Source organism: Pteropus alecto, unplaced genomic scaffold (genome assembly GCF_000325575.1).
Source record: "Pteropus alecto unplaced genomic scaffold, ASM32557v1 scaffold111, whole genome shotgun sequence".
NCBI classification, from domain to species: Eukaryota; Metazoa; Chordata; class Mammalia; order Chiroptera; family Pteropodidae; genus Pteropus; species Pteropus alecto.
In genome coordinates this window covers 1,625,050-1,648,950 of record NW_006431915.1, presented here as the reverse complement: position 1 = coordinate 1,648,950, position 23,901 = coordinate 1,625,050, and the positions used below count along the sequence as shown (strand labels likewise).

Genomic DNA, 23,901 nt, shown 5'->3' with positions numbered 1-23,901 from the left:
GCAAGCTTTGGGCTGGTCTGGCAGGGAATTATGGGCAGAGGAATGCAGACCCCAAGTGAGTACAATCCCTTGGCTCTTTCAATTTTTCTTTCCATGGAGAGAGGAACAGCCAGAGTGAGGATCGGGGCAGGAACCCCTCTTGCCCAAGTTTAAGTGTACACACAGACCCACAGGATACCATATATACTGTTGGACATGCTTTTTCCATTTCATATCGTGAATACCCTTCTATTAATAGCATACTCCAACAGCTGTGTAAGGTTACTTGGAGACACCACAACCTAATCATCCCAGTGAACTTCTGCAAAAGGGGCATAAACATACTACCAGTACCATACAGTATACATGTAAATTAGGGTTTAGTACGGGAAACACTTAGACAGAAAAGTAGAGTGCTCTTATCCCACAGAGATCCAGTCCGGCACAGCAGGACTGGTATACCAAAGAAAGGGCTCTAATTGAAGAAGCCCCATAATGGTCTTCTTCCCATAATGGTCTATATATTTCTAACATTTATGGGGAGGTGAGGGGAGACAGGCAGAATATATTTAGACAAATACATAATTGTGGTAGCTTGCTACAGCAAGTTGGAAAAGGGGAGCTTCTGGAATTCTGGTAGCCCATTGTTTTCTTCAATTAACAATTAGGTTGCTTGTATTTTGCCATCGTAGTACTGCAGTCAGTATTGGCTTATCTGCGAGTATATATGTAAGAGAAATATCTAGAAATGGAATTAACCCTTCAAAGGTACACGTATTTAAAATCTTGCTAAATCGTTCTCCAGAAATGTTGCATCCATTAACACTCTCTTCTCTATGAGGGTATTGGTTTCTCACACTCCTCTCTTTATGATTCAAGACTACCCAGTCTCCATTCTTCTCTTGGTAAAAATGACTTTAGTTACAGGTGCTCCAGCCTCATCTAGTCACTGATTGGTTTTCTTTTTTGTCCTAACCTGTTTCAACTTAGAATACAAATTTTAAAAAGGCTTAGGTTGTGGTTCTGACTCTTAGCTACCATCTACCAAAATGTAACCCAAGATGTGACAAGCTCCAAATACAGAAACTAAATTTCTGTTTATAGTATAGTTACTTATCACGTTTCATCTTCCATCTATAGCTGAATGTACAAAATGGCAGCTACATAGAACTTTCCATCATTGCATAAAATTCTGTTGAATAGCACTGCTCTAAAATATAAACTTTGGGGGCAAAGGGACTATGACTTTCTTAATCTCGTCATTTTCAAAGCACATTTTAGATTGTAATGAGAGTTGATAAAATACAAGGCACTGAAGCAAAAGAAAGCAGAAAAGTTTTAATTTTTAGGTGAGATATTCGAGGTGCTTTTTTAAGAATTTAACTTGGTCATCCTATACAGAGCAATCATTTCAACATACAAGTTACCCTACTTTGAATACACTATTTTAAAGTTAAAAACCATTTAAAAGGCTTTGTCTTGTTTCCGAGAAAAATGAGGCAATATGTTTATCAAAACACTAGTTTGCAGCACAGTACATTATAAGTAGTTCATTAATGTTCTTCATCCATAACTTAAAAGTTTAAACCTGAGGAATTAAGAATTTTTATTGTCAGAACTGCATAGCAAAACAATGTCGAGATGATAGACATATCAATAATCTGTAGATCAAGAGAACCTGTAAACCACTTAATAAATCCAATTTAAAGCAAGACAAGTATGTTAGTAGAGATACTAAATGAAATCCAGATTAAAAAGGTTTTGAAATGCTTCCTATTTTTTAAATGACAATGCAACAAAAGTTGTCAAATGTTAAATGGTATATACCTTATATCATCTATCTAATGACAACAAACTTTAACCATTTGGTAGTTTGGAAAGATTTAGGCCAAATTTATTCTTTGCATGTGGCACTGAGCAGAGATAAATTCAAAGTGCAAATGCCTGGATGGAAACATACCTTAAATCATTTATTAATGCTACTATTGTACAGTGACACACTAATACTGTGGAAGAAATTTTACATTTCTAGAAAGTCTTGACATAGAATGACAGGCTTGATGAGAAAATACAAAATTGCCACAAGTCATGCACAAACTAAAGGGCTTTTTAATCTGGGTTTTTTGTTTTTTTAAATCACATTTGAAGTCCTGGTTTTACCACTTTAAGCACATGCTTTATCACAGTAAATGTCATCTAGAAGTATCTAAATGTTTAAACCCATTATTAACCAAAACTAATACCTTACATTTACATAACATTTTACTGTTACTGAAGCCACTTCATAAAATCCATTTCATTTTATTCCTCACAACAGCCCTGTGAGGTAGGCTGAGCAAATTACAATTATTTTATGTAAGGCAGTAGAGGCCCAAAGGTGATAAATGATTTATGCAGAGGTCATAGATCTAGTATATGGCAGAGTTAAGGTGATAAATTCTAAATACTTTAAAAGAAATGAAGCCAAAATATTTTTATATTTATCCAGAAATTTTAAAGACTAGTGGTTTTTAATATAAATTACTCTAAAACTTTAGTTATTATATATCTTATAGTATGGATTAGTTATAAATTTGATTTTAAAGAGTCTCCTTTAGGAGGTAAATTAGACTCAGCGCTTTGGTACCTTAGAGATAATAGAAATGTTTTTAAAAATGCATTCTTATAGCCGAGGCTCTCCAAAAAGTTCCAATACTAATGAGAAAGGCCTTTTACCAATCACTTACATTTTAACTTATTTTAAAATCTGTCTAATCTTAAGAAGCTCCAAGCCAAAGCAAACACATTCACCTACCTTCTCCCCTACATACTGTGAAATCCTCTACATGTCCATTCCCAAGGACCAACTTATATTGAATGGGTACCATTAAGAAAATTTATCAGTTTAAACTAACATAGCTCAAATAGTTATGAATCAAAAGTCAATAACAAATACTGTTTTAATAACTGGGTAGTCAGAAGAAAAAAGTATATAGCAATTTCTGGAATTTATAAGCCAATACTAACTTTTGTATGGCATGTCTAACAACATCTTTTCAACAAAAACAACATATACTAAATGTAATCCATTTAAACTCCAAATTACTAAAAAAGCTTAAAGTATTTACATTAATCAAATATGCCAAGGAACAAAGCTATCACAAGTGACATATCAGGATCACACATATTGGCATATATGAATACTGTAAGATACAAAGAAAACTATACTGAACATGAGGTAATCGTTCTGTAATGATTAAAGAACATTCATGATCTCTTATAATGCTCCAGTACTGACATTATGAAATGTGCATTTTGGTTAAAAATAACAAATAACTTCATGGTTACTTGGATGTTGAGTAAATTTATGCTGACTGTACACATCCCTAAAAGAATATATCCAGCGTAAAAATAAAGAAACTTTTCCAGACTCATTTTATGTGACTACATAAAAGTGAACCATATTATGTGCAATATACTTATTAAAATTCAATTTTTTTTACAAACTATAACAAATTTACTTTTTAAAATTTGACTTACTAGCAAAACATTGTTTTGAAGATGCAAACTTTGTCACACCACTCGAGCAGCAAAACTATATGCACAATAAATCAAACCATTAATTTTGGAGATGTGAATACAAAGTATGACAGCCACATCACAGATACTTAAAATATCTGTTGTATAAATTAGCTAATGAATGAACACTAACAAATATAGGTTTTTTGAAAAGAATTATTATGATTTGAAAATACAGTCCTTACTTTTTTTAGCCTGGAACCACATATTTTCAGTAAAAAGTCTATACTGTCCTCAAATTAATACTTTGAAATAATCACTTTCTATAATATCCTTTTCTAATTTTTAACCTGTTTCCAAAAGAAACAATTAAAAATATATAACTATAATTTTATGTAAAAAGTATAGAGAAGAACTAATCATTCTAGGTAAGTCATGAAACAGAGTATCAGCCTAATTAAAAGATTTCATGACAAATTATTTACTTTTATTATTTATACCATCGAGGATCAGTCACAAAAATTCAAATTATACATGATACTGTTCATGCTTTAATTTCATAAATGAGCAAATAAAACCAAGCCAATATATCTCTTTGGATGATAACACAGGAAAAAATTACTGTTCTCAAAACAAAGCAGGCCAAGTCTAGCTGTACAGTAGCAGTTCACGGTTTGTCAAAATGGTACAGATGCCATCGATTAAACCCACATACAGACAGGCATGCCTTTAATACTTTCCATTTGTTTACCACACTTGGAACACTCAAAGAATCACTGTATATTAAATTTCTATGTGCACTGTTGCTAAATGCTTGGTATATACATACATATTTACCAAAAGTTAGTAAAAGTGAAATGGGCAGCCCAAAGAATCAAAACGAATTGTAAAAAAATTATTTTTCTAAAGTGCTTAAGGCAATTCCTTCATTTCTTTATCTAGTTTACTAAAACTGATTTGAGATTCAACTGCAAAAGAGAAATGCAATACTAAGTGCATGTTTTTATAAAATGTAACTTTTTAGACCTACAATACATCCATTACTGTCAACCTCTCATGCATTTCTTTTACAGAAAGCAATTATGTTTTCACCTGTCAAAACAAAGAGTAAATAAACCAATAAAGAATGTCTGAAAGGGTATGCCAACTTTTTAATGTATAAATCGAGCAAAAGAGCCCAATATTTTTAAATTTAAATGTCAATGAGAATGTTATATATATGATCAAGTTAAGAGTTACCTTGAGACTATTTAAATAGGCACTAGTTTTTTATTTTCTAGTTTGAAATGAAGGTGGCAAACTTTCTCGTTTAACTTAATACAAATAAACTTAAAACAACTAAACCTAAAATCCCACACATTTTACTCTTTTTTTTTTAGAGACCTTTAAGAAGAAGCGCAGTAAGAGGAAAACCTCAGATTCTCATATTGAAGTAATAACAGTATTACTTCCAATGAATTTTCCAAACGAATATTAGAAAATTTTATATGAAGGGTTTCAAATGATAGCATGAGCCAGGAAAGAATCATATGCACTTCACCAGCCCCTGATTAGTATTTCTTGTTCCCCATGCCCCTGCAATAGAAGGCCCTCACCAGTATAACACGATGGTTTCTGGCTCAAATATCAGCTGACACTGCATAGGGCACGGAGCATGAAGCAAGAGCATGCTTAGAGGAAGAAGGCACTGAATTAAAGAGAAGATACAATTATATAAGACATAATAGTAAAAAATTTTATGTAAGAATTTCTGGCTTTTTCTGTGTAATTTTTGTTATAATATACATATATAACTGTTCACATGAAGCAGCTCCACCACTAAATTACTGCTTTCAGGTTTGACTCTATGAAAGAGATTTATAACTTCCTGTTTCTGTAGGTCCTGGAATAACCCTGTTGTAGGGAACAGAACATCCAAAAATATTTTTCAAAATCTCGGGAGGAACAAAAACCAAAATCATATTTGTTTAGAGAATCAAAAGAGTATCTATTGACATATTTCATTCTCTAAACACCCTTACAGTCTTTAAAATGACTAATATGTCCTCAGACAATGGTGCAGATATGACTGTCCTCTGGAAAAATAAGACCCAATTCAAATAAAATTCCTCACTTAGATGTGTTTTAAAATGAACAAAACATCCTATCAGTAAGCAGTAAACTTTAAGAAAGAATGAACTATTCCTATTCCACAGGCCTTTCTGTAAAAAGCAACTCCAATGTAAGCAGTGTTGGTTACTTCTTGGAAGAAGGATCTCATAGCATAATATACTTAGAATGAAAATAAATCAAAAAGAGAAAGTAAAAACTTCAAAAATTAAAGAACATATAAATTCAGACCTCTTTAAAACACTCAAGGAATTCTTAAATGCTACTCTAATCACAACTTTCAGTTTGGCTCAAAGGACTTTTATTACAAATTTTAATCAACTTTTAAAAAATAGGTATGTTCTCAATAACCATGTTAACATATTTTCAATAACTTTAGCAAAGATTCTATGTTGATCTTTGGAAGAATTTCACCCCTTTAGAAAGGAAATGAATGTAGCAAAAGGACTGAGAGAAAAATAACCTGTGGTTGCAACTGAAAAACTCATGTGCCGAGTAAGTCTGACAGATATATTTTTCTTCAAAACATTTGTTTAAACCATTCCTTATCAAAAAGCAGATATAAATGACTTCAGTAAAGAAAAGTTTTAGGCATCTCCCCTTATAGCTTCATCCTTCTTAGATAAAACTTGAGTAGTGTAGGTTTTTCTACCTTCTATATAACTTCAATAAACTTTCATTCCTATTAGAAATGTTAAAAAATCAGTATAAGCATTATCAGTTATTACCAAAAACAAGTGGAAATTGTACCGATAACTATTAAAGGTAGTACTAAACTAGATAACAAAACCAGAAAATAGAAAGCTTTTAAAAATTTTACCCATCATCCAATGATGGAATAAAAAGAAGTCTAATTAAATAGGGCAACATATAAAGATTATCCCTTTGCCAATGTTAGTGCAGCAGGTAAAAAACTGAAATTTGGGTGATTTTAAGCTATTATGTCTAGAAACTCTTCCTATTCACTCTCTATTTTGAGTTATAGCCGCAAGAGAAATACCATGATGTATGGAAAAAAGAAAATGATACACAATCTAGTCAATAAAACGAGGATAATTTAGCAAAACTCAACTTATTGATAAAAGGGGGGAAATAAACCACTGTAAGAAAACCTGTCTAGCATCCCAACCAATTATTTCAATTTTTAGAAAACCTCAGAGGACTGTGTTTTTTTAAAGCTTCAGTTTAAGAACTAAATAATAGGTAGTGATGAGGAAAAAAAAGAGAAAGTATAAAGGAAAGAAGGCGAGATTTAAATGCTTTTTCTTCAGGCCCTAGGATTACTGCATGTAACTAAACATACGAGAAAAGCCAAATTAATCCAAGAAAACACAAAAATGAGTTTCTATATAATTATTTAAACACTGCCTTTTTTTCCCATTTGCTCTTTAAAATATCAGTTTCTTGCTTGATATCTGCTTGCTTCTATGATATTGCACAGTAGATTCCTGTGAATACTTTGTAGTAGATGCTTAATGCTAACGGATTCCAGGCCTTAAAGCAGAACACAGCAAATCTCCTTCCCACCACTGCAGGTAAACATTCTAAATAGGCATTACTGAGTAACAATGTTTAGGCTGCTAGCTGACCCAGTCATTCCATTTTCACTTTTCTGAAGTGTTCTCACAGCACTTGGAACCTGCATCCCAGTACTCAAAGAAAGTCCACCACACCAAACCTAAGAAAAGACAAAAACAAAGCTTCAGTCAGATTTCAAATCAAATCAAAACTTAAGTGAGCCTTAAATTTTCATTTGAAAGGCAAATTGACACATATGTGAACACTGCCAAGTTCCAAACTGATAATCTTCATATTTGAATTGAGAGGAAGTGGGAAGGCTAACTCTTAGAATCGCAGAGGCCAAAGGGAGTCTTTGTGGTGGCAGAATCTACTGGAGCTGCACATGAGAGGGAACTAAGGGCTGCAGAAACTTAGAAGGTAAATTGGATTACCCTAGGCAATAGACATTGGCTATCATTACTGATGCTAACTTTCACAACAAGCAAGAGAAGTGTACACAGCCAACTTCCTTATCCCAGTTACTGCTCTGGATTTTGATGAGGTGTAACCTGAGGACTATAGGAACCTCAGACCCCAATAGCTGCTTCCCTAACTCAACAATAAGAATTTTTAAGGACTTCTAAGAAAAACGCAAATGCAAAAATCCAGATACACTTGCTATATTCTATTAATTACCATAATGTGAATGAGTTTATGAGACACAGACCCCAAATTAAAGAATGTTCTAGCCATAATAATGATGATCTTAACTGGATAGCAGAACTCCTCCCAGTAGCCAAACCTTATAGAGAAATGCAAAAGATAAAAGAGTTGAGAGAAGCAGTAATACTTGCTCAAAAAAAAAAAAAATTTGAAAACCAAGTTTCATTTTGTATGGAGAAGCATGACTTTTTCTTATACAAATAAACCTGAAATTGAATAGCCCTGAAATGATATCTATGTGTATAGATACGTATATAATCTGCCTCCTACACATAGACAGTCATCTAATATTTTACAAAGATGACACTGCACTGCAATGGAAAAAGGATGATCTTAATAAATGGTCTTGAAATAAGTGAATATCCATATGGAATTAAAGACTGTATCTTGACCCCAACTTCATACCAAACATTAATTCTACATTGTACTTGTACTGTAAATGCAAGAAGCAGCTTTTAAAACACAGGAATATTTTTTATGATCTTAGCATGAATAAAGATTCCTTAAACAGAATACAAAAAGTGTTAACCATAAATGAATAAAGTGATAAATTGAGCAACATTAAAATTAACAACTTTTGCTCATCAAAAGACACTAACAAGAGAGAGAAAAGGAAAGATTTGCAATACATATACCTGGCAAAGGACTCAGACTATATAAAGAACTCCAATCAATCAATAAGAAATAGGAAGAAAATCAAATAGGAATACAGGCAAAATACTTGAACAACCATTTCACAAAAGGGTGTACTCAAATAGTTAATAAACATATAACAAGGTGTTCAACAGTGACCAAGAAAATGCAAATGAAAAGCACAATGTAATATATCTAAGGAGTAGAAGGACTAAAATAAAAAAAGACTATAAGACTATGAGGGCCAAAATAAAAAAGGACAATATCAAGTGGTAACAAAGATGTGGAGGGCTCTTTCAGTCCTTGCACGCAGGGGAACGAGGTCGTGGAAAAAGGACTTGGTGTGCTACCGCCATTTCCTCAGCTTTCGGTCCCTGTGTTCCCTGTGGTCCCTGCGCCTTCCGCATGACTTCCAACAGCGCCATGTGGGGACAGAGCATCCAGGAATCACAACCTCAGTGGTCTGTAGGAGACACTATGAGGAGGGCCCGGGGAAGAATTTGCCATTTTTAGTGGAATAAGTGGCAGCTGCTAGCTACGATGACTTTGTACTTTGGGGCTGGATTTGCTGCACCTTGCTTTATAGTAAGACACCAACTGCTTAAGAATGAAAGATGTTTTAGTTAATCCATGAAACACATGTGAAGAGCATTTTAAGAGGTGCAGTCCCCTTGAAAAATGGATCAAACTGTTGAACTCAACATACTAGATATGTTTGTAAATAAACTTATGGGATGAATCTTTAATGCCTCTTCTCTGAAAAAAAAGATGTGGAGAAATTCAAACTCTCATATACTGCTGGTGGCAAATCAGTATAAGGAACAACTTTAGAAAACTAATACAATTGATTATACACACACACCTACCAAAAGACATAAACAAAAATATTCACAGCAGTTCTATTTGAAAATGTCCCCAGTACCAACTAAATTACAATGGATATAATTATGACAGAGTCATATAATGGAAAACTATATGAAATTGAATGAATCACCACCACATAGAAAAACTTGGATAAATCTCACAAACTTAATATTAAGCCAAAAAGATATGATTCCATTTACACAAAACTGAAAAGGAGGCAAAATAAGTTTATGGTATTAAAACTCAAGATAGAACCACTTTGGAGGAGGGCCAGTAGTGGCTGGAAATGGGCACAAAGGCGGCTATAAGAGTCTGGTAATGTTGCATTTTTGATCTAGATGCTGGTTTCAAAAGTAAGTGCAGTGCTATGGAGATTCATCAAACTGTATGCTTACGGTGTACATACTTTTATGTATTTTCATTTACTTCAATAAAGTATATCAAAAATATACAGGTAATCACAGATTTGGGATAAGTGGACTAGTGTGAAAGGGAGAGAAGAAAAAGGAAGATATTTTGCTTCCCTAAATATACAGCACAGGTTATTCTTAAAGCTGTCAAACCAAATAAAACAAATTAGGTACTAACCATGAAACCAGGTAATACTGGCTGAGTAAATTTTGTCTTAAAGGAATACAACAACTGTTTTGAGTTTGCATCATAGAAAGAAAGTTGACCTAAAAAAAGAAAAAAGAAGCCTGATTTATTATTCAAAATACTGTAACATCTAATTAAGTCTAACGTATAATCATGCATAAAACTAGTAACTACATGCCTATTTTGACATTTTTTTGTTACAAACTATAATGACTGGACTTAGTAATTCTCACTTGAAAATGAGTAGAAAACATGCTTAAGAAAAAGCCCAAATCCAGTTTTCTTTCCCTGAGTTTGAAGATCTCCACAGTGCTTCCATAATCTGGCAGTACTCTACTTACTCAACTATAAACTATTCTATCGTTATTTAACAAATGGTTTTCTTAGCCCAGTAAAAACCAAGAGTATTTCTTCCTCATTTTTACTATAAGCAGTCTCTACCCCAATCCTATCATCATTTAAGGTTTATTCTATTAAACCTTGTCTTCTAACTACTTGAAGCCATACTCATACTTCAGTCTCTGAAATCTTAGTATAGTTTAACTGCTTTGGCTTTAATTTTTAAAATTCTCTCGCAGTCTTTCAACATGATTGTGCAACTAAAATAACTTTTTGACCACCTAACTGTCTAACCTGATGGCCTCCTTACAACTGTTATTATTAAATTCTTCTCTCATGATCGTTCTCTTGGTTTGTATCATAACCCTGAGGATATCTTCCCCTTTTCTCCTATTCTAAATGTAGATGTTTGTCCAGGCTCTCTTTCTAGCTACGATGCTCCCTTAACAAATCAGCTGCCACCAGAGAAGAAACGAAACTAATATTTATCCTACTATTAAAGCACTAGGTGCTTTACCTCAAAATATTAAGCAACGTATATATGACCACGAAGTTAGTGAACAGCAGAGCAATAATGTTTAACTGTTCTGGGCAATCTTCCATAGCCACTGTGTGATGCTGTCTCTAATATTTAGCTTCAGTTCTACCTCTCTTCTGAATTTCCAAATATTGGCCAGACATGTCACATAGTTGTCCCACAGGCATTTCATTTTTCCCTAGGACTCTGCTCCCTATCATACTGATGACACTACCATCCTCTCGATTACACCGGCTGGAACCTCAGAGTCATCTTCAGTTCTTCTTTGTCTCTCCGTCCAATCCATATTTAGTTATCAAGTCCTATGAATTCTACTTTCATACCATCAAGACCATTCTTCTTGCTTCCCCACTGCTCAGGCCCTTGTTACTACTGATCACTTAATAAACACTTATTATGGGTTTAGAATGTAAGAACAACTTTTCAGGCAATAAGGACATAATACTTAACAAAAAAGACATAGTCCTGCCTACACTGCTTAAAGACTGTCTCCTGAAAAGTCTTACCCTATCTGTTTGCAATCCCTTCCACATTCGACCATTTACTCTTTATTATTTCTAAAACTAGATTATCATTATGACTGTAGTTTTCTAAAATGTGCACAAGCCCCCCTCCCTCAACTACTAAAAATGACTAGCCTATTATTATTCTTCGAGGCCCTCAAAATCTGATCTCACTCTACATTACAACTCCCTCCTGTATCCTGTGCTCTAGGCTAACAATTATACTTATCACTACTCTCTGTGAAGAACCACAAAGTATGGGAAAGGAGACAGAAGATGATAAGCAAGTATTATCCTGGTAGCTGAAAAAGGGAAAAAATGTGTGCCAACAAATTTACCAGTTATCCTGAGGAATGTTATTTATCTGATTCAAAGTGAATAAGTAAAAAAGAATACAGCAAAAATGACATGTCATCATTAAAAATAAATCAAGTTGACATGCATTTTTTTCTTTTTTGAGTAACTAGGTTGATAGCTCATGAATTATTTATACAATGTTGCTTAAAATGGAAAAATTGGGTTTTATTAAAGTGTCAAATTGGAGAGAACATCTAGAGGATTACTTTTGCTCATTAGTTAAATAGTATGTCGTCTTCAAAATTTTTAGAAATGTTTAAATGACAACAGAGAAGATACTTATCAAATACCTAAAAAAGCTTAAAGAAATTTCACAAAAGATAAATATCAAGTTGATTTTTAGATGATTTTAAGAGGAAGGAAAGCTTGGCCAAATCTATTATGATGAAACTTGAGGGCAAATATAACATTGTTCATTTGAGTTATAAACAACAAAAGACCACCCTAAACTGCCTAATATAAAAGGAAAAAACAATTTGACGGAACTCCATGAAAAAAGATCTAGTGGATTAGGTGGCTACAACCTCAATAAAGGTCAACAGTGCTTTTAGTCACAGTGAGAGAAATGTGCTGCCAAAACACTGTCCTATGATGGTCAGAAGTTGTGTGTCCTACTTTGAGAACCCATCTTTAAGAAATATATTGACATAATATACAACCATAGGAGATTATAAAGGTTTGGGAAAATTAAATGAGAGGAACAACTAATGGCACAGAGGATGTACAGTTCGGAAAAATGGCCAAAAAAAAAAACCGTTAGCAATTTTTAAATGAATATGGATTTTCATGTAAATGTGTATGAGAGAACATAACTGTGTTTCTTCACATGACAAAATTTAAGAGCAACAGTCTTAGAAGTAATTGGTAGACAAAGTGAGTCAATTTAAGAAAAACCTTTTGACCAAGTGCTATCCAGCAATGAAACAGGCTGCCTTCTAAGACAATAAGCTTCACATAAAAAGTTCAAGCACAGAAGTGGCAACTACCTGCAGAGATAGTGTGAAAAAGATTTTATACCGTGTGACAAATGTTGAGTAATTGCTAAGGTCTACTCCAGCTAGAAAAATGTGACTTGACCACTCTTTACAAGTAATAAAACAAGATAAGAAGGAATTAAAATGGACAAAAGAAATTTAATTGCTTTAAAGACTAAAATTAGCAAAATTTTTCTTTCAGATTCATTTGGTATATTATAGATGAGTATTTTGTAGAACTGCAGGCAGATATCACATGCCCTGTCAGTCAATTCTGGAGCTGAAATTGTGATCAAATCCTAATGAGTCGAAACACCCTTACCACAATACTAATGGAAATTCTATATAGATGATTACCAGTGAAAAGTATTGAAATACAAGGGACTATGACAAAATGACTTAAGAGAAAATCAGTAAACTTACCCCCATCAAAATCACAAAATACACCTATCCTTTCAGGAACAGTAATATCCAAGGCTTTGACTTTATTATTATGCTTTGCTGCAAATGTGTTTTGTAGCCAGTTGTTGACATGGATACACCAACTAGTGTTTGTCTTTCCTAATTGGTCAAACTTCCCCAAAGTCTTGTATGCTACTCCCACACTGTAGGATTTACAATCCTTCTGGGCCTTGACCTCCCAATAATGTTGTCCGCTTTCAATAGCAGTATCTCCTACAAAAGATCAGAAAGGTAAATTTGACTCTTAGATCTTATTTATGAGTCACATACATAGCTTTTAACCTATTTCTTATTTCATAAAATGGCATAAAATATCTGATTCAGAATGTTAACACAGACACTAATTGCAGAGTATCTGCTATAACTTACTTGTTTATTTATTACTAATTTTTCTGTGTTTAAAAGGCTTCAGAAATTTTCCTCCTTACTATCTCTTCAAGAGTTCTGCATAATGTGGAATGCTATGTAAAATGAAGTGGAGTTTTAAATACATCAATAATAAGACTATTTGAAAACCTGCCAAAGTAATTAGGCTTCAAGAGGAAGAAGCTTCAGCAAAGGTTCATTCGCTATATAGGCAACTACTCCAGCTCTGAGTGGAAAGCCCACCAGTGTGACAATGATGCCTTTAAGATTAAATAATAAAAAACTATTATTTTTATCCTACCCAGCACTGTGTATGACTCCCCAGTAAAACGATCTCTGCTGCCTCTTACTGCTGGTGGCCTGGAACCTACAGATGTCCGTTTGGGTGATGGTGTACCACTTCTACATAAACAGGAGCAAAAAGAAAAACAAACATTCTATGTTGTAAATGTTTCATAAACTAAAATTACAAATCACAAAAAGAACCCTTTGAAAAGATTTTCTAATTATATTGCACAAATAGCACCATCTGATTTTATCTGAATTATTATACAGAATTGTCAACGATAAACACTCAAATGTAAGAAGTCATCAACACAAAGCAGGCTGAACACACTAACATCATGCAGACTGAGCAAGGCTTACACAAAGGACACACAGTCAAAATAAGAAACAATACCAAAATAAAACAAGATACAAAGGAAAAAAAAAGAACTCAAGGAATATAATGGATTATAGCTTATATTTCTTGCAGCTAAATTTAAATAGAAGCAAAGGCAAAAACAGGCTTACTATAATCAAGACTAAAGAACCTTTTTGTAAGCAGTAGGTATTTTTGTTCTGGATCTTTTCTTCTTAAATAGAGAAGCAGCAATTTCCCATATCCATGCACAGGATAATAACAAGTATTAAAAAGCATTTCTCCCACTAAAAAGGACAAGATCCAACCTGACCTCCCCTGATAACAAATTGTATGACATGGTAAACTAGACAGTATTAGATATTTCACTAACTCTCAAAAACTCAAAATAAATCAAATCCCAAAGATGTTTAAAAATTATTATTTCAATTATACTGAATTACTGCATTTAAAACACAACAAAAAATTATAACTTACCAGTAGTAAAGAAATAAAAGGAGAGCATGGAGAAAAGAAAAACAGACATAACTACTGCGAATGGCAGTTTAAATTTCAGACAAAAGTTAAATAAGAAGAACTCTTCCACTGCAGCATTCTTGACTTCCGACCCTAAGTACATTTTTGCAAGAAGTACAACAGCTAGTATTGTCTATGTCAAACATGATTCCTGCCCCCTTTAACAATATGCTGGTCATTCAACTATCTGAATTAAGGCTTTTTGTTACCTCTCCTCTGAATTATTTCACCAGCTTCCAAATGATCTTTTTGCTACCCAATTCATCTTATTCATTGTTATTAGATAAACTCAACTCTGATTTTCCTACTTTAAAATTTTCAAGTACTTCCTTACTGCCTACAAATGACTCTGTTGCGCATTTCAGGGTCTTCTTGAATTGGCCCCAATCTGCTTTTCTAGCCTTTTCACCCCTAGAGAGCACTATCCAGCTACAGTGTTCCTTAAACTCAAGCAGTCTGCTTCAGTGTCTTTCCTCTGTTGCTCCCTCTCCCACTGCATGTCCAATGCCACATTCTTCCACTTTCTTGAGAACCAGCCTAAATACCATTCTATTAATGAAGGTGTCCCAGATCCTAACAGGCTAAATAACTCTTTGAAGAGCCCAACTCCAGGCCAAAATCTTGATGTGTGTTCTTTCAGGCACAACCATAGGCAATTACAAAGGCTTTACTGGCAGGCCTGGGTCGTGGGGGGGAGGGGGGGTGCCTTCCCCACACCAGACTCAGTGTACCGACAGTTCAATGCAGTTTCTGGAAGAAGTTGCAATCTCTTCCCCTATCCCATGCTCACATATGCATCTGCATTCCTAGTTTAGGGACCTCTATTCAGAGACCCCCCTTATGGGAGGGGGGCCCTCAGCTGAGACTCTTTTCAGGGGCCTCTGAGGGGATCTCCATAAAGGGGGCAAGGGTGAATGAAGACGCTTTTCTCTATGCTGTCTCAATACTTTTTTTTCCCTAACCTTTCCCCTTCTCCCACCTGCTTGGTCTCAGGTCCATAAAATAACAGAAGGAGACTTTTGCTTCGGGCTTCCTCAGCAGTGAGGTGATATCCTCCACCTGCGACCTTCTCTGATTTACTTGACCCCTCACCTCATTCTGTTGGGGAAAATGGCACACTGGAAGAGCTAGCACCCTTTCCTTTGTGGCCTCTTGCTTATACTATCATAACCAGGGGATAAAGGCCTGATGTTACCTTCAGTTTGCCTCACTGTCCTAATTAACCACTTCAACACCTGGCAGTTCAGGACACCTTTCTTCCTCTAAAATCCTTTCTTCACAGTTACCATTACGCATAATTGCTACCTTGCATGATGTTATTTGTATATAGATCTATCTTTCACCAACAGGGCACACTTCTGGACAGCAGGGGCAGTGTTTATCTCTATAAATTCCACAACATTCATCTTACATCCTAGAGTTAACACATATTTATAGAAAGAAATGTATATGATATTCCAGAGGTAGCCTACGTAGAAAATACTCTTAAAAAAAGAAAAGGGAGAAAAAAATATAATCTGAAATGCTAAGCACAAAGAGCTTAAAAATCTCTAACTGACCAAATGAAGCTTCAAGCACTCTATTAAATCCAGCTGCATTTTACAATTTATAATACACTAACAATAAAATCACTTTCACCAATGAACAAACTAGAAAAAAGAGAGGAAGGTAATTTTGAAAAAACACATCCTGATTTCTGATAAAGATATGTGATATTTTCAAATCAGCACATTATTACTCATGCATTTGAACTGATTCATCTTTCTGGCATTGTCCTAATAATTTCACTAATGTCATTTACTTTTTATTCTGATGCTTTTAAAACTGCATTATTATAAAATAAGAACACCTCAAACCTGCCTCACGTCAAATACAAATAAAAGCAAAGCTGTAATGTTAGATATACTGAATACAGCACAACAAGAGAGATGCCAGGTATAAGTAAATGCAGAAAAAAGTCAGATAAGGGAAAATAATTCAAGAAACACTTAAGCAGAGCTTATTGTTTTGTTATGATATGCAATATAATCCAAATAATATGCAGCACACTATAATGTTGTAAATTCAAAACATAAGCTACCAATAGAGACAGTCTACATAGAGCAATATTTTAGCTCATGAAGGCTGCAATGGCTTCTGCTTATTGGTTAAAGAAAAAAATTAAAGTTATTCAGCCAAGCTAGATATACTAAGTCCTAGAACTAGACAGACAGAGATCATCACCTTGTATGTTTCTTCAGTGAAGTAACATGGACACTGTCAGATAAAAATAGGCAACTGTTAAGAGACTGCTTTATAACTTAAATTTAACAGCTTATAATAAAATTAGACCAAAAGCCTCATGAAAAATATTTTTTGATTTGCCATTGTAACTCACAATGATATTACCTTATTTCAGTTTGAGCAAAATTTTCCTCTGTTAAAAATGAAAGAAGCCCCCATACTTTGAGACCATCTAAATAAGTCTAACAACAATTAAAGTCTAACTCTGGTTCATAAGGCTGCTGATTAGGGGCAAGATACTGGAGTTGTACATGCTAAAAGTTGTCTTTCTATGCAGACTTTCAGGTAAGGCAGGTGATCTATAAATCTAAAATTCAGGAACTACACTAGGAACTTCTCTCTAAGCAGTTCAAGTTGCTGTAGATATAACTTAAAAGAAATGGAATACTGAAGTTAAAAAGTATATGAGGATTAGAAAAGAAACTAAGAAAAAGAAATGAAAAATGTTAGTGACAAATTCAAGTATTGACAAACAATAGTATATTCTTCACTTCAGTGTTACCAACATCATGTTGATATATAGAATAAGAATTTTATTATAAGTTATTGTCAAATAAGAATCAGTGTATAAGCATTTTTCCAGATAACAGATTTAAGGAACTAGCTTACCTGCCTTTATTCTCTTTTCCTTTAATTTTATTTTCTTGACCTTTTCCTCCTGTAGGATCCCACTCTACACAGGTATCTTCAACTTTCAGGTTCAAATGGGATGATGAGTTATCCAAACTGAAGTTAAGTGCTATACAAAACAATATTTCAATTTTTTAAAAAAAATATAGCATATCTCCACTTTCTGAAGCACAATTATATCATTTTCCTATTCATTTTATTCAACATTATATATAAAGTTCAAATTTCTAATCCTAGCATTTAAAGTCTCCAAAGATAAGGCCGTAATTTACTAATTCCTATGTTACTTCCCATTATTATTCTCTATATATTCTATACTCCAAGCAAAATCAATGTACTTGCATGGCCCCGGCTGCTTCTGCTATTTCTTCTCCTGGAATCTCTATCAGTACACAAAAGCCCCAATTTCATGATATTAGAATATTAGTTGGTTGTTATTACTAAACAGGAAGAGGAGAAAGTGATGTGTTGTACAATATTATAGAGCCTGGCACACATATATTTTTCCTGATGCTCTAATATTCAATAATTTCATATTTAAACTCTCAGTAGTTTCAAATTAAGACGAGCATGGAGAAAAGAGCCATGATAGCAAAAGCAAGAGAACTGACACAGCTGATGGAGCTAGAGATGATTTTCATAGGTGGGGGTGGGGGTGGGGGGTGGTGTGCTACTCAAATGAAAATAAATTAAAAAGCACAAAGCAGTGCTTTTCTAATTATTTGTGGGGAGGAACTATCTGTACTATTCATAATACTTACTCAGAACTGCTAAATCAGGAAATCAGTATAGCAAGATATTACCTCCTCTCTTTTAAAATTGAGGGTAACTCACTAAAATGTATTGTTTCGTAGTTGAGTAATGCACAGTTCCTATTTTAAAATGCAATTTCTAGAATCTCTGCTTTAAGCAAGGTTTCACCTACCACATAGTTACTAACTAATCCACCTCTGTTAGTTACATTTCCTTCCAAAAGTTCTAACTTCTGGTAATGACTCACTGAAAGAATATTCTTTTACAATAGCCTATTTCACATAAGGATATTACCTGATTTACCTAAGGCTTCAGTGTATCTGAAGTATGCATCATCAAACAACAAAATATTCATATAGAGAGCCTAATATTTATCTAGTAAATCAAAGATCTTTTTATCCTCTACTATTCTGTAAAGAGCACTTTAACTTCAACTATGCATCTGACCATTGTTCACTGTCTTTATACAACATTAATACAAATTTAACAATAACTGCTTCTAGCAAATGTCATACTATGCAAGTTAATAGCTTTCAACATTTGCATGTAAACAGCAATGAATTTACAGAAAGAAGCAATACACCTTCTCAGTAAAAATGGAAATAGATTTCCTTAATAGGTAGAGGTTACTAAAAAGTTAGGATTAAGCAAAATTGAGACCTTGCATTATCAAGAATGAACTGCCTTAAGAAAACAGGGTTAACCTCTCTACTAGCTATTAGGTAATGCATGTGAAGCCATTTACATTTTTGAGGGAAAAGTGGATATAAGTAAGGTGCCATCAATTCTCAGTTGCTTGTTAAAATCCTAAGGCTGTTTTAAAAATAGTAAATAAACTTTTTAAAATGTAAAGAAAAAAATCGTAAGGCTGAAAAACAGTCTAATGTTTCACAAGATAGAGAGAAGGGTGGAGTCAATGGTGGTAAGAAAAGGCAGGACTCTCAAGCCACCTGAGACCAGTCTTATCAAATCCCACAGTACCCAAACAGAAAGGCATCAGTTTCAAAACTAGGGGTATAATCTTTTATCTCTCTCATATATATATATATATATATATTTTTGGACGCTATCCCTTTATGGGACCTCAACTAAGTAACAGGCAAAGGTAACAGGAATAATACCATATAGTTAAAAACAAACAAAAAAAGGACTAGCTTCAAATGTGAAGTCTCAAATGTTAGTCCTGCCTCTCATATAAGCCCTGTAATATAGCTAGATATTAGTTTCTATATCTTTAAAAGTCTATGAAAACAAACTATCAAAAATCTCAGAGTGAAGGTATGTTTCAAAGGTTTAACTGGTTGTACTGGTGGCTTTCTTGGTACTGTAAAATTATATCACAGCCGTTATCATTTGAGATTAAAGAGGAAATTGTGATTAATATCATATCATTTACCTTATAAAAAAATAGGGATAATTTACTTTTAAAATTCTGGTCATAAGAACTTACATTATGCATCACTTCTGATAATTCCAGTGACAGAAGAAATAGTGCTATGTACATTGGAGAGACAGAAATAAACAATGTTCACTGTTTTCCATACCAAGGATGAGTAGAAGGATATGAAATTTTGGTAGGCCTCAACTGTTTAATCTCTACCATTCTCCCTTTCCCTCCAATTCTTTGCTCATACACTTATTTCTACTAGTTGGTCAAAAAGGGCTTCAGCAAGCCAAAACAATTAGTAAACAACTGTTCAACATGTCATTTTTTAAAAATCTGGAGCTCTTGCTCTCATTAGTGGCCACTTCAGTGCTATGGAATAACCCTAGAAAATCCATGACCCATAGCTATTTAAGGGACACATTTTATTCTGGATCTCCCTAAAGTTCAAAATCACTGTTCAGTGGTCCTTGGGGTTGAGTGTCAGTCTATCCACAACCCAGTGGGTTTACCCCAGTGATGAATGCTCAAAAAAACTAGAATCATCTTAGTCTTTCCCTTTTTTTTACAACTCTAAGACCAAGAATTTGACTAGTAAGACCCAGATACTAACAGGAACAGCCAGCCCAGCTCCAAGGAAATTATACGCCAGCAATTCATTTTCCTAATTCCACTAAATTTGAAAAAATGTATAATTCACCGCATTTAGGTCCAAGTTTGGTCACTAAATATAAAGGGTAAATGAGAAGGAATAAAAGAAATAAAAAGATACGATATGCCTGAGGGAGAATAATAATGCAATTTTACCTGACACAGTTCAAGTTATGTAGCAAAGGTTATCTGCCTGTGAATAAGACTACTCTGAAATGTTAAGAATCTCTCAATAACCACAGTAACATCTCAGTTTGATAACAAGTAATTCAAAGTAACTGCGCTTCTTGGTTAGATAACTTAGTTATCTACAGTTCTCAAATAAAAACATTTGCTAATCCAAATAAATTACTTCAAGTTAGGTTTTCTATTTACCTTTGTGACGCAAACATATTCTTCTGAGTTTATCTTGTCAAAACTTATGAGCCTTATATTTTTATTCTAATATAATATTTTATATTATCTTCCAAATGGTATCAAACTTCTGGCATGCAAACCCATTCAAATACTATGTGAATTAGAGATCACTGAAATACTCTAATGCCCAAGAACCTATTAGAATGTGTACAATCAGATTCTGGAAGTAAATCTAGTCAATTATCATTTCACAACTGGGAAAATCTCTAGCATTATGACCTACCAATTGGTAAATACCTGAAAATTTTTCTGTATTAAAATATGGGAGTTAAAATAAAACTATAGAGTTTTAATTAAATCCAAAATTGCTCTCAGAGACTAGAAGCATCTAGGTTCTATGTCCACAATAGGAGCTACTGGCACAGAACCTGGAAATAGATTCTTATTTATATCTTTCCAAGCTACTTCTAGGGATCACAAGCAAGTCATTTAACATATTTGAACTTTATTTTCTTCACCTGAAAAATGGACATCAAATAATACCTATTCTACTGATCTTTTTGGATGATTTATAGATCAAATGAAGAACTGTGAGAGTGCTCTGTAAACGTTAATAAACTATGTAAATGTTAATTTCTACAATAATATTTAAAAAAAATGGAGAGAGAAGACCTGAACTAAACTGAAAAGGTATTTCCCCATTACTGAGCAATAATCTATTCCCTGAGAAAACTCTGGGCAAATCTCAGTGATGTTGATATATTTATAGTAGACTGAAATTTGTAAACTGAGCACCCACAAGAGAAAGTAACACCATCATCTCAGTCTATTTTACTTATCTGAATACATGATAAAGGAAAATTAATGAATACCACTACTGTAGTCCTAATTTCCACATCTTAAAATTCCTACTGTTTGGAATTCTGGAGGAGGGTGTGTATGTGTATGTGTGTGTGTGTTTGAAGGTGGCGAAGAAATGCAACCATATGTGAAATGGTTCCTGTCACAAAGTCTTGAATAACTTCTACGTTAAATTTTGTTTTATGCTGTATAAATATCTACTGATCTTACCTTTGGTCTCTAGGGTCACTGGATCAGAATACTCTCCAGCCACAGCCTTATTACAAGCTCGCACTCTGAAATTCATATACTTTGAATCAAACTTTAAGCCTGAAAAAAATGAAAATGGTTTTCAGATAGGAAAAGTAAAGGAATCTACTCCAAAAGTATGAATATGAACCTTTAAACAGAGATTTTTCCATCCTTGAAACTATGTCTTTACTCAGGAAGAATACAAATTTGTGTTAAAATGGTAATAATGCCTGAAATAAGGGAATTCATGATTTATTATTTTTTCCAAATAAATAAACCATATAGTTTATCACTGATTTTTTTTTTTTAATTAGTGATAAGGTACTCTCAAGCCTTGTTAAAAGTAATGTTTCAATCAAGGAGAGATGCTACAAATTAAAATAACATATTCAATTTCTACAAAGCAGACATCCTCAAGAATTTTTATATTTATGAAACATGCCTTTTTATGTGAAAATGAATTTAAAGAGAAAGTGAAGTATAAGGATTAACAGCAAAACTCTGAACTTAGTCAAGTTTAAAATAATCCAAAAATTACTAGCTTGGAACTTAACATGACAGTCTCAGTTTTGTATCTGTAAAATATAAAAAACCAATCTCATAACTGAAATAGGAAATGAGATATATTGTACTGATTAAATGAGATGTACTGTATAATAATACACTTCGGCCCAGCTCCTGACAAAGGGCAAGAACTCAAAAATGGTCAAGTTACTAATATTACTGATCATGCTTAACAAGTGTTGAACAACTCAGGCAACATTTTGCAGTTTCAAATATGAGTCCCCAATAAACAGAGATACCTTTTTAAAATTTTTCAAAAGGCCAAGAAACAAAGTTTAATATCAAGTCACAGCTTTACTTTAAGTAGCAACATGAAGGTAACCATAAAAGGGTAAAGGCAACGGTATTTACAATATCACCTAACTGTGGCGTAGTGTGTACATCTAGAAAATTGACAGTATTTTTATCGTTAGAAAACCAAGGTAAAATTAAATGCTATTCTGAAATACTGTTTCTAGAACACCCCTTCATATTTGTTTTACATACATTATTTTAACAGGTTACAAATATCCAAAAGTATTTAAATGAAGGTTTTCTTCATATTTTAAAAGAAATTCACTTTTATGATTAATACATAATTACTTGGCTAAAGAAACTTAATTTTACCTTTTAAAGTAACTCAAAATATTTTTCACAATTATATTTATTTTCTGAGAATGAGATTCATGAATGCAGTCATTTTACCTGACAGTGTATATTCAGTACCCTTAATATTATCAATTGTCTCCCAGCATCGCTCATCCTTTACACGTGGAAGTCCATCAAAATTAGTTTTCCTATATTCCAGCATAAAGTGGTCAATCTTATTATCTTCTTCTGGCATTTTCCAAGCTACTGTTACAGAATTGTCAGCCACCAAACACTCTATTGGATCTATCTCTGGAGCTTTAGGGACTAAAGGAAAAAAAAAAGGCTCATTTATCATTTATTACAGTACTAATCCAATATTTGTCATTCAAACTATGCTTTTTCATGTTGCTTTTGAACTGTTCAATTAAATCTGGCTAAGAGAAAGAATACCCTATAAATGCAAAATAAATATTTTTCAAAGGTCTGTTTAAAAATTCATGTTTCAAAGTTTTTCTATAGATTTATTCAAACTATATTAAAATCCTAGCTAGCAAAAAGCAATTCAAACATGCTAAGAATAAAGAATCAAGACTGACTTGTTGCTCCTCAACACAGTTTTAATCTACTTCAAACAGCCATAGAATATAAATTAAATCACTATTGACAAAATAGAATAACTTGCTTTGAATTTAAAGCTTAAAATAATTCAAGATATTTTCAATTTTTAAAATCTCGTTTATAAAAGAATTGTTATTTCTCAGCACTAAACAAAAATGAACTCCCCAACCTGCCAAAATATTTAAGGATTTTAAAATGCTTCCCCAAAGAGTTCTATGATACATTAAAATAAAATGGGGTAAATGAGCCACAGTTAACATGTATGAACATTAATCAATTTCTTTTCCATAAAAGAGGTTTTTCCATAGCTCCTCAACATTAACAGATGTTCCATTTACATAACAACAGGCTAACTGGAGAACGTGGTCCTCTGGTGACAGCTGTGTTTGAAATGTGTGAAA

At 33.5% G+C, this 23,901-nt stretch overlaps 1 protein-coding gene across 4 annotated transcripts in view; it reads right to left on the bottom strand.

The window, feature by feature from the left end:
• Nucleotides 1-6,099: 6,099 nt before the first annotated feature.
• Nucleotides 6,100-23,901, bottom strand: part of FSD1L (fibronectin type III and SPRY domain containing 1 like) — a 49,503-nt gene continuing 31,701 nt past the window's right edge. For 3 of the 4 annotated variants that reach the window (XM_006906072.3, XM_015599601.2, XM_025041354.1), the window contains 7 exons: nt 22,997-23,206; nt 21,728-21,826; nt 17,491-17,620; nt 13,744-13,844; nt 13,038-13,289; nt 9,895-9,983; nt 6,100-7,264 (listed from right to left, as the gene is read on the bottom strand). In XM_006906072.3, the coding sequence (XP_006906134.1) occupies nt 7,142-7,264; nt 9,895-9,983; nt 13,038-13,289; nt 13,744-13,844; nt 17,491-17,620; nt 21,728-21,826; nt 22,997-23,206 (1,004 nt within the window). In that variant the 3' untranslated portion in view covers nt 6,100-7,141. The remainder of the gene's footprint in view (nt 7,265-9,894; nt 9,984-13,037; nt 13,290-13,743; nt 13,845-17,490; nt 17,621-21,727; nt 21,827-22,996; nt 23,207-23,901) is intronic. The other variant, XM_025041346.1, reaches the window with a different exon arrangement.